This window comes from Pseudozyma flocculosa, assembly GCF_000417875.1.
Source record: "Pseudozyma flocculosa PF-1 unplaced genomic scaffold scaffold00024, whole genome shotgun sequence".
In the NCBI taxonomy this organism is placed as follows: Eukaryota; Fungi; Basidiomycota; class Ustilaginomycetes; order Ustilaginales; family Ustilaginaceae; genus Pseudozyma; species Pseudozyma flocculosa.
In genome coordinates this window covers 126051-136924 of record NW_006920892.1, presented here as the reverse complement: position 1 = coordinate 136924, position 10874 = coordinate 126051, and the positions used below count along the sequence as shown (strand labels likewise).

Here is a 10874-nt window from a genome sequence, read left to right as displayed (position 1 = left end):
GTCGTCGACGACGCGCGCCTCGGTCGGCGGCGGGCTCGGCAGGAGGGTCAGCATCGGACGCAGCACCAGCATCGTCCCGACCGCGCGGCGGGGGAGCACCGACGCCGACGGCGGCTCCAAGCCAGACGAGCCCAGCATCGACGCGGATATCGTCGAAGAGCGCTAGAAGCACGGGGCCGGCCGATTGTATTCGAGAGACGGTCGGGCGGGGACAAGGGTGAAAAGGATGTCGACGGGGCAACAGGGCGAATGAATGTCTATCTGCGCGGCGGCAACAGGGTGCTGCACGCTCTAGAAGATCGGCATGTGCCGCGACGGAGTGAGACTGGCAGGGAGGGAGGGCCGAGATCGTGTCTGTGCGCGCTCATCGGCCATCGAGGCCTCTGAACCTGTCCGCAAAGCCGTCGTCCCTGCACTCGACCTGGCCCTGGGCATCGTAGCGCGGCAGCTTGGGCCACTTGCACAGCGGCTGCTGGAGCTTGCGCGAGTCCTGGGTCGTGGCGGGTAGGCGATCGGGCGCCCTTCCCTTTTCGACCCAGTCGACGAGGGCCGAGAGCGGGTCATCGGGCAGCGGGCCCAGCCCGCCCACGCAGTGCTCGACGCCCTGGGCCAAAAAGACGCGGTAGAAGTCGTCGAGCCCTGCCGCGCCCTTTCCACCTCGACCTCCCTGGTGCTCCTCGACAGCCCGGTAATAGGACAGGGTGAGATTCGGCGAGACAGCAAGGTCGGCCAAACCCGTATAGGTGAGGAGCTTGCCACCGCGTTGGCGGAAGCGCGAGAGGTCCGGATCAAAGGTGCCGATGACGTCGTCGAACTCGTCGATGCTCTTTCGCTGCACCGCGGCGAGCTGCGGGGGTCGGAGGGCGTGCACGTCAAAGGTGAGGTTGCGCTCGACGGCATAGATCCACTGATCGCCAATGATGCTATAGGTATCGTCCTGGCCACTGGCGACGGTCAAGTTGGCATCGTGGTTGAGGCCCCACCACAGCCTGGTACCGTCGTCGAGGCGGACGCCGCTCCAGACGAGGTTGGCGATCTGCGCAGCCTGGTCCGAGATGCGCATGTCGGCGCCCGTATCGGTGCAGTGGAACGAGGCCCCGACGACGGAGCGCGCGTCAAAGTGACACTGGTCAAAGGCGCTCACGATGCCGTCGACGAGACCGTCGAGGGCGTCGCAGGCCTCGACGGCGCGGCGGCGCACCTCGACCAGCTCGCACACGGGTCCCTTGTACCCGAGCTGGTTGCGCAGGTTGTCGGGCGCCGTCGCGGCCGGGAGGAACGCTGCCCAGTCCAACGCCGGCGCGTTGCCCATCACGCCCTCGTAGTCGTCCGGGTAGCGCTGGGCTTCCATGTAGGCTTGTCGCCCACCCGTCGAGCAGCCGGTAAAGTAGGACCTCGGCTTGCGTCCGTAGTAGTCGCGCGTCAGGGCCTTGCCGATGAGCGTCATCTCGTGGATGCTGCGATGGCCGAAGTTCTCGAGCAGCGTACGGTCGATCTTGTCGTGTGCCGGCGGGACGAGGAGGAACTTGCCGTCCTCGTCAAAGCCGACGCCCGCATCCGTGCTGGCTGCGGCGTACCCGCGCTGCACGGCGGGCGCCAGGACGGTCCCGAACTTGCCCGCGATCCAGCCACCCCCTCCCGTACCCTGGAACCTTCCATTCCACGCATCCGGGTGCAGGGGAAGCCAGGTGGTGACGAGCACCGTGTCGGTGCCGTCGTGGGTGAGGGTGACGTTGACCTCGCAGTACGAGAGCGGCGGCGAGACGGTGCCGCTCGACGGGTCCGTGTAGACGTGGTCGGTGTAGGGCGTCGCGACCGTCGAGAGGATCCGGACGCCCTCGATCGACGGCGGCTTCAGCTCCGTACACTTGGGCAGCGTCGCAAACGTCACGGGCGAAGCGGTGGTGCCGGAGCTGAAGAGGAGCGTGCCGGCCACCATGGCCGTGGCCGCCATCGCGGTCGGTGAGAGACGCATCCTCTGTAGTCGGAGCGGGAGCGACGCGGTCGAATCCGAGGGGGCACGACGAGGACGTGCGATCAGAGGATGGTGTTGAGAAGGAGGGGAGGGATAGCTGATGAGGGGCGGGGGATCGCAGGTGCCAGTCGACCCACTCCTTAAGGGGAACAAGCAGACGAAGAGGGGGATCGCAGGCACAGAGACGAGGGGACCCACTACTACACTAAGACTTCCGGATCGACGACCTCGCCAGCCTAGCGAGCGAACCCTTCGCCCCACCGCCGCTTCGGACCTCTGTCGGAGGCTCGATGCCGGAACAATGCTTCACGGAAGTGGGCGCGCGGGCGGTCAGGCCCGAGTCAGGAGTAATCGATCGAGGTCCGGTACGCCAACGCCGGTGGCGGCGGCGATGATGACGGCGGCGCGTGCGGTGGGGCGGGGCGGTGGCAGAGGGGGGAGAAGGGGGTACACCGTACGGGCCGGAAAGGGTTTCACTTTCGACAGCCCCTGTGCCAGGCCAGGCCCGGGTCGTACGACGCTAAAGCTGCCTGCCCGGGATGGAACAGAGTGCGTTACGTTCATCGACCATGGCGAGCGAGCGATCAGGGGCGCAGCGAGCGAGCAACAGCCGACAGGCAGGCAGGCAGGCAACGCATCGCCGTCCTGGCTCATCACCGGCACGATACAGGGTACGGCACGACGACACCCTCGCTCCTTTATTCCTCTTGGTCCACAATCTGCACGGCGTCGGTACCATGCCCGCTAGCATGTTGCGGCACGGCGACAGGTCGAGATCGCACATACACGCACGCACAGCGCCAGGCTGGGTGAGCCCCTACTGTATGTACACGTACCGGAGACGTAGTACTGTTACGTACGTATGTACATACACACATCGACGACGACCGTCATCCCAGGCCTAACTGCACGTAGCCACAGCACCGCCCGCGGTGGTCGTGTGGGAAGGAATGAGGCTCTGACCAACGGCAACGTGCGTGCGTGCTTCCTCTCACGGCTCCGCCGTCCGAACACGGATGAAAGGGGAGACCGGGGACACACCAAGGCCCGGGATCCGCTCCCACCCGCGCCTCGTGCTGGCGCCGTTCGCACATCGTGCTGCTGGTCGCCCATCTGCGAATACGAGCTCTCTCTGCCCACAGTGGCACCCAGCTGGTCTGGACCCCTTGCTCGACAACACGCTGCGCGATGCCCAGCGGCACGGGCATGCGGTCCAAGGAAAAGGACAGCTGCCCGGTGGCCAACGAACGGGCAGACATCTCGAGACTGTCCAGGCGTTCCTGTGGGCAAGCTCTTGCTTGTCTGTTTCGCCCTGCAGAACCACTCTCATCGACAATGCAGCAGCAGCAGCCGCCTTCAACATCAGAACCAACCTTGATCGTGTGCAAGCTGTTGGGAGCGGGGATGCGTCGAGACTGCACGCCTCACGGGTCGGGCCGCCCGTTCCGTCAAATCCAGGACGAGGTGAGGGCTGCATCTCCCTCCTTTGTGCCCTCATCGACGACGACGGCCATCACCTCCCGACCGCAGTGCTCCGGTACATCCTCGCCCCAGCACAGCACACAACACAACACAAATACAAGATGAGACGTCTATCGGAGGCCAGGACCGTTCAATCCCAAACCCCCCGCCTTGGCCACGTCGATCCGAGACCGAGGTGCTCCGCCGGCGCATCTCGTCCACCCGCCAGTCTCGATCCGGCACCAACCCCGACCTAGTGCGCCGTACAGGGCGCATCGTAGACCGGGCAGCGGGCAGGAACGGATGTGCGTGCATGTTCGGTCCCTCGTTATCAAGTCGTCGTCGTCAACGAGCCTCGAATCACCGTACATTGAGATTAGAGAGAGAGAGCAGGGGGGGTTGAACAAGAGGCGGATATAGAGATGGGAGGGGGCGCACATTTTGTCCGTTGGGTGTCATCGGTCGGTCGTTGCGGTCATTCGGTCGATGTGGTCGTGCTGTCCTCGTGGCGGTGTCAAGCAGGTCGGCGTCGGGCTACGAGGATGCCTCGCTCACGCGCCCACTCGGGTGGCTACGTACATGGCGCTACTCGCCGCTAAACAGGCGCTTGACGAGGTAGACGGTGCTTCCGAGCAGGCGGAAGAGGGCGAGGGCGGCGACGCTGTAGAGGAGGAAGCCCATGTAGACGGTGCGGGTGTGCTGGCTCGAGATGTTGAGGATGGCCACGACGAGGGCGGCATTGGTCAGGCTCCAGCACAGGACGACGTTGGTGCGCACCGTGGCGTAGTAGTCCTTCTGCTTCTGCTCCTTGTCGACCGTGTGCACCTCCTTGGGCGCCTTGGTGGCCAACACATGCACCGCATCGTCGTAGGCGTCGTTGATGTCCTTGGACTCGGTCGGAATCGCAATCTCGACCTGGTTCGACCCGGCTCCCCCCACCACTCCCAGATCCGTCATGACCTTGTCGCTGCCCTTGGTGCCCCAGCTGCGCGCGAGGGAGGGATCGAGAGAGAAGTGGATCAGAGGCAAGGAGGAGCGAGGACAAGGCAGGAACGAGAACGGTATCAGCCAGGCATCCCCGTCCATCCCGCCGCCGAGCAAGCGATGAGCAGCGCCGCGCCGCGACTCACCTGATGTCGTTGATGTTGGCAAAGGCGTAAATCGAAATGACGTTGACGAAAGTCGGCGCCATGAGGATGTACTGGACGAGCGACGTGACCATGTGCCACGGCTCGAAGAACATGATGCTCGCCAGCAGGTAGAGGCCAAACGTGGCGGCGAGGGAAATGACAATGTTGACAAACGTCGTGTCGCTCACGAGGCTCTCGGCGCCGGGCCCGTTGGCGCCCGTGGCGTTGAGGATCGAGTCGACGGCCAGGTACAGCGCCGCCGCCGTCATGTAGAGCGTCAGCAGCGCAAACACGATCATCGAGATCGTATACCCCCACTTGCTGCCCGCCGGCCGGTTGCCCATCGACAGCAGGAAGCAGAAGATGATAAACGCCACGTAGACGTACGACAGCACCCGATTCGGGATCGTCAGCCCCTTGATCCGGTCCGACATGGCGCTCGTCAGGATAAAAAAGGAGATGAAGAAGTTGGCCATGCCGAACCACGAGAAAACGAGCTGGATAGTCTGGTAGACGATCTCGACGTGCAGCGCAAACTTGCGCCCAAACGAGTGCGAGGAGCGGTAGATGTAGCCAAACTTGATGATCGAGTGGATGCCCGCGAAGAAGGAGCCGTTGAGCCACCGGCGCCGCTGCGAGATGAGCTCCGGCACCTGGTCCGGCACGTCGGTCACCGCCTGCGCCGACTTGACATAGTGCAGGATCCACGCGCAGTCGCGCTTCGACACGAGCTCCCAGCAGCTGCGCGATCGGCAGGGCGGGTCGGAGCGGATCAAACAGCGGCAGCGTCAGTGTCAGCATAGGACCATGCCAGCGATCGACGCGGACAATTGACACGTACAGGATGCGGTCCTCGGCCAGGTACATCTGTCGTGGCGGCCAGAGTGGGGACAGGGCGAGGTGGTCGGTCAGTCTTCGGCACAGCGGTCCTTCGTCCGGGGGACCCGAGCCCCGCCGCATCCGCTCACATTCGACGTGAAGACGTCGGCGTCCGAATCGCCGCCATGGAGCGTCTCTCCCTTGAAGTACGAGTGCAGCGGGCCTTGGCCGAGGGCATCGTTCTGCAGCGCAATGTACCGGTACGCCGAGAAGGCACCGGGCAGCACGGTAATGTAGCCAAACACCGACTCGAGCGGTTTGTCTGCGAAAACGGGAGGTGGGGGGAATTTGCGGGTGAGCGGCAGAGGGATCAGCGGGAGGGCGGCTGGCGTTCGGCGGCCGTCTGCGCCCGCCTGCGCCCGCTGCTCGAGCGCTCACTCACCGAGGATGTTGGACATCTTGTACTCAAAGTTCTGGGCGGCCACGAGCGGGTTGAGGAGGGCGGACCAGAGCTTGCCCTTGAGTGCGACAATCTCGCCGCACGCGCCGCCGACGTTGGAGTTGATGTCGAAGGCCTTCCAGAGGTGGTAGATGGAGCGTGCGCGGGGCATGGTGCCGACGTCGAGGAGGATGCAGATGTTGGGCTGGAGGACCTGGCCAAAGGCGTTGAAGAACCAGCGGTGCGAGTTGATCTTTTTCTGGTTGCGCTCCTTGAGGCAAAAGAGGATCTGGACGGGCATGATGCCCTTTTCGCGGCCGCGGAAGCGGAGGTCCGGGTCGATGGAGAGCTGCGCCGTGTACTCGTAGATGTGGGCGGTGACGGGCTTGCCGTTGACGACGTTTTTGCCGACGCCCTCCTGGTAGACGCCCATGGCGGCGAGGACCGAGAGGGTGCGGCTGTTGATTTTCATGCGGCCGTCCGAGACGATGCAGACGACGACCTTTTTCCAGCCCTCCTTGCCCCACGTCTTTGAGCGGTCGCGGGTGCAGAGGTGGGCGATGTTGGTCATGACGCCGTGCATGGTGCGCGTGAAGAGCTCCTCGTCCTCGTTGTACATGGTGAGGACGATGAAGAGCTCGGTGCGGCGGGGCGGGTCAAAGAGGACCTGGCGCAGCGTGTACCGCTCGTCTTTGAAGGCGTCCGGGTCGCACGTGGCGGCCGTGTAGCGCATGTGGGTGAACTCGCGCGACTCGCGGTCGTTGAGCTTGTCGAGGAGCTTGGAGGGGACGGGGCAGTCGAGGACGAGGTTGCCGTGGTAGAGCTCGACGCGCTTGAGCGTCTTGTAGCGGCGGGGCACGCGCTGCGGGATGCGGCCGTAGCGGATGCCGCCCGCCTGTCCGTCCTCCATGAGCGCCGGGTTGAAGCCGCCGGGCATGTAGTCGGGATCCGAGGGGTCCATGCCGAGGTGGCGGCCGCGCGCCTGGCCGTCGACGTCGTCCTCGTCCATGACGTCGTCGTCGCCGTCGTCGTACTTGCCGATGGGTCCGATGTGGTTGCCATCCTCGTCAAACTGGCTGGCGGGCGCGTAGGCGTAGTTTCCGCTGGGTGGCAGGAGGGGCACGTCGCCGTTGTCGTCGTGGTAGTTGAGGTGGTGGTGGTGGTGGTCCATCGAGGAGTCGAAGGGGTTGGCGTGTACGACGGCGGCGGGCTGGGTCTGGTAGGGGTTGTTGAGCTGGGGCGAGGTAGGGCGCGGGTCGTGGTGGTGGTGCTGGGGCGGGTAGGAAGGTGGTGCGTGGTCGTAGGGCGATGGGTCGTAGGGGAGGGGCGGGGGCGAGGTCGGGTTGGCGCCCGGGTCGTAGGTGGGATAGGGGTTGGCGGCGGCGGTGAGCGACTGGCGGCGTGCCTCTGCCGTCTGTGGATGGTCTGGCGACGTGGTGCGGTCGGGCTGGCCCCTGGCGCCAAAGAGGTGCCTGGGTGGCATGGCGGTTGGCGTGAGGCTTGGCCTGGGGACGCTTGCTACTTGGTTGTTGGCGGTCGGAAGGGGGCGGTGTGGTCTAGAGGCCAGGTTCGATGGCTAGACAGGGGTCGAGGTCGTCTGAATGAAGAAACGACGGCGAGCGATCGAGTGCCGTAACAATGACGAGGGCGGGTGGGTCGTTATGGGCGGTGGTGGTGAAATCGTGAGGAGATGAAGCAGGGGTTGCGGAGAGAGAGTAGTATAGTATGGCGACCGATGGCGATGGCGATGGCGATGGCGATGGCGATGGCGATGGCGGTGGCGGTGGCGGATGGATCCGAACGACGAGCAAGAGAGGCAGGCCGCAGCGGGGTGAGGCGGTGCAACGTCGAGGCTACGGTGGACAGGCGCAGCAGGGTTGTTCGCGTGCCAGACCGACCGAAATTGAGATGGAGGCGGGCGGGCGGGCGTGGGTCGATGGCGAGGCGGTGTTACTTTTTCCAACGGGGGCGGGCGCATGTGTTTGCATGCACACCGGCAGCAGCCAGCAGCAGCAGCAGCAGCCTGGCAGGCCTAACCTCTGGCAGGGCCGACGTCGGGAGCCCCTTTCTGGCCCAAGGCCGGGCTGGGCTCGCCTGCCTCTCGCGTCGGCAGAGGCAGACAGGCAGCCAGGCAGCCAGGCGAGCAGACGCCCTCTGGCTCGGCTTGGGTGCGTCGCTTGGCAGCCGGCCAGCAGGCGCGCACCCTGTCGATCCTCGCTCGTGCTTTGCCAGAGGCAGAGGCCGGGCGTGCCGCGCGAGGGCGGTGCAGGCGGGCCTGGCCTGGCCTGGCCTGGCCTGGCTTCTCGCCGTCTTCCGCGGTTTGGACCATGGCTTGTCATCAGCCTCAGCTTGTCGCTCGATGTCCAGGACTCGGTGGCAAGCTGGCATCGACGCAGCGACATGCTGCCATGCCATCACACTGCCTCTTCTGTGCACACTTCCGTCGGCCGTCAACAGCTGGTCTATCTGTTGGCTCGACAGAGTGTTGTTGTGAGCCGTGGCCGGCGTCGAGGCGAGGGCCCAGATTGGCTCAGCTCGGTATCGAGGCTGTATCGTCTTCGGACCCGCCCGCCCGTCCGCTTCGCCACTCCGGCCCCCCCCCCCCCCCGCGCCTTTTTTTTCTGGGAATTTTGCCAATTTTTCGCTGGCGTGCATGCACTCCACATGCGAAACGAGGGGGGCCTTGGCTTTGCGTTCTTCGCTCGCCATCCTGGCCTCCTCCTCCTCCTCATCGTCGTCCCCCTATTCCCTTGGGCGCCACCGTAATCTCGCCCTCCGGCGCCTCCTCTTCCTCCTTTGCTCCGACTAGCCAGCCCCGGCGCCACCGTCCACCTCCTCCGTCTAGCACTCGCCCATACTCTCTCCCTGCGCCCATCTGTGCCGCTGCTGCGTCTCGCCCAACATGCCTTCGTCGCCCTTCTACCTCGACAACCGCCCCTCGCCCGCAAACTGGGCGGCAGGCAACGACGCATCACCCAGACAACGCCCCTCGCCGTCGACGTCGTCGTCCCTGGCCAATGGCAAGCAAAGACGCGGCAGGCGCGGCGGCTCAGGCCACTCCACCCCTTACCAGTCACGCAGCGCCGCCCACAGCGACGACGACGGCAACGACAATGACAACGACTACGACAACGACCACGACCTCGACATGGAAACAAGCTTCGTCTTTGACGTGCAGGGCGACGCAGACCTCCACGAGGACCACGAGCAGCATCGCCAGCAGCCGCAGCACCCCTCGACCTCGTCGTCCTCTCGCAACGCATCCGACCCACACGAAACCGACAAGGCAGCGGCGACGGCCAACGACAGCCTCGTGCTGCCCGACCACGTCCAGATCATTCCAGACCTCCCACAGGGCCTGCGCGAAGAGCAGCGCCAGAGGGACGAGGCCGAGGACGACATGGGCGACTACCAGCAGCTCGACCTCGACCCAGCCACCGCGGGACGGTACTACGCCGCAGAGGAAATCGAGGAGAAGCGCAAGCTCGCAAAGTGTCCCGCCTGCGGCGAAGACGGTCACGAGCGCAAGAGATGCCCGCATCTCCTAGTGAGTCGGCGCAGCAGCAGTCGTTCCCTCTGGGCTCACCGGGATCGATATTGACCCCCTCCCTCCTGTCCCATCGTCCTCGCCCCCCGGCCCCCGCCAGTGCATGGCGTGCGGCGCGCTCGACTCGCACTCGACGCGCGAGTGCCCGCTGAGTACTTGCTGCTTCCGCTGCGGCGGCCAGGGGCATCGCAGCCACGACTGCCCCCAGCCCCGCTCCTACGGCGGTGGGCGCGGTGCGTCGCGCGAATGCGTCAAGTGCGGCAGCTACCGCCACACGCTCGCCACCTGCCCTACCCACTGGCGCGTCTACGTCTTCAACGATCGCGACACGTACGAGACCGAGCGCAGCCGCAAGGCGTACAAGCAGCAGCACGGCCACCGCAGTGCAACGATAGCCTCCAGGGACGCCCACGAGCCCGACGAGGTCAGCGACGACGACGACATCGACGACGACATGCAGCGCGACGAAGGGGAAGAGCTGGAAGAGGGAGAGGTGGGCGCGAGCGACTGGGACCCGGCAGTGAGTTGCGAGCGGAGAAGAAGGGGATGCCATCGTGGCGCGGCGGAAACCCCACCAGCTGACACCCTATTCCCAACCATCCGTCCGTCCATGTTCTGCCCGTGCCCGCCACCGTGCGCCACCGACGCTGCAGACGCGCTGGTGCTACAACTGCACCTCGACCAGCCACTGGGGCGACGACTGCCCGACGCGGAGGGTCAACCCGACACGCACCAACGGCGAGCCCTCGGCGTTTTCCGAGTTTGTCTCGCGCTGGGGACCGTACGGCAGCCTCATACCGCCGCCGCCCCCCGTGCACAGCGGCAGCGGCGGCTCGGCGCTGGATCGCGCGCCGTCGACATATGCCTTTACCTTTCGCTCGGGCGTCGGCGGCTCGTCGGGCGCGGGTGGCAGGTTCGGCGGCGGCGAGGATGAGACGACTTTTCATTTCTCGGCTGCACCTCCGCCGTCGTCGCGCGGACGTCGCGACCCGCACGAAGAGCTTACTAGAAAGCAGAGGAAAAAGCTCGGCGGCGGCGGCGGCGGTGGCGGTGGAGGCGGTGGCTCGCTGCTGGACCGCTTCAGCAACGCGCCCATGACGCCCGGCGGCGACCGCAGCCGGTACAAGAAGAAGGGCTCGTCGACGAAGAAGGACAAGAAGGCGAGCGGGAGCGGCAGCAGCGGGAGCGGCGGCAGCGGCAGCAAGGCCAAGTCGAAGAAGAGAAAGTCGGAACCGGAAAGCGGCGAGGCCAAGAAGGCCAGGAAGGCGGCTAAAAAGGAGGCCAAGAAGGAGAAGAAGGAGAGCAGTGGCGGCAGCGCCAGTGGCAGCGGAAAGACGAGATCGAGCGACAAGGAGTCGAACAAGAAAAAGTCCAAGAAGGGCGCCAGCAGCGGCGGCGGTGGCGGCGGCGGCGGCGGGTCGACGTCGGAAAAGAAGGCGAGGACCAAGGTGGAGAACAAGTCCATGTACCGCGGCGGCTACGACTGATCGTCGTCGAGACGGG

General features: G+C 65.4%; 4 protein-coding genes across 4 annotated transcripts in view; 2 read left to right on the top strand and 2 right to left on the bottom strand.

The window, feature by feature from the left end:
- Positions 1-166, top strand: part of PFL1_06934 (uncharacterized protein) — a gene marked incomplete at both ends in the record, with an annotated part of 2914 nt that extends 2748 nt beyond the window's left edge. The window contains one exon of the mRNA XM_007883799.1: positions 122-166. Coding sequence (XP_007881990.1) covers positions 122-166 — 45 coding nt within the window. The remainder of the gene's footprint in view (positions 1-121) is intronic.
- Positions 167-364: 198 nt separating this feature from the next.
- PFL1_06154 (uncharacterized protein) lies at positions 365-1954 on the bottom strand (the record flags this gene model as incomplete). Its single annotated transcript, XM_007883694.1, has 1 exon — positions 365-1954. One exon carries the CDS (start codon positions 1952-1954, stop codon positions 365-367), a length of 1590 nt encoding a protein of 529 aa, XP_007881885.1.
- Positions 1955-4021: 2067 nt separating this feature from the next.
- PFL1_06153 (uncharacterized protein) lies at positions 4022-7307 on the bottom strand (the record flags this gene model as incomplete). Its single annotated transcript, XM_007883693.1, has 5 exons — positions 4022-4421; positions 4567-5307; positions 5408-5433; positions 5535-5707; positions 5828-7307. 5 exons carry the CDS (start codon positions 7305-7307, stop codon positions 4022-4024), a joined length of 2820 nt encoding a protein of 939 aa, XP_007881884.1.
- A 1419-nt stretch (positions 7308-8726) lies between these two features.
- Positions 8727-10858, top strand: PFL1_06152 (uncharacterized protein; the record flags this gene model as incomplete). Its single annotated transcript, XM_007883692.1, has 3 exons — positions 8727-9371; positions 9472-9891; positions 10025-10858. The coding sequence occupies 3 exons, from the start codon at positions 8727-8729 to the stop codon at positions 10856-10858; spliced, it is 1899 nt and encodes a 632-aa protein (XP_007881883.1).
- Between the last annotated feature and the right edge of the window lie 16 nt (positions 10859-10874).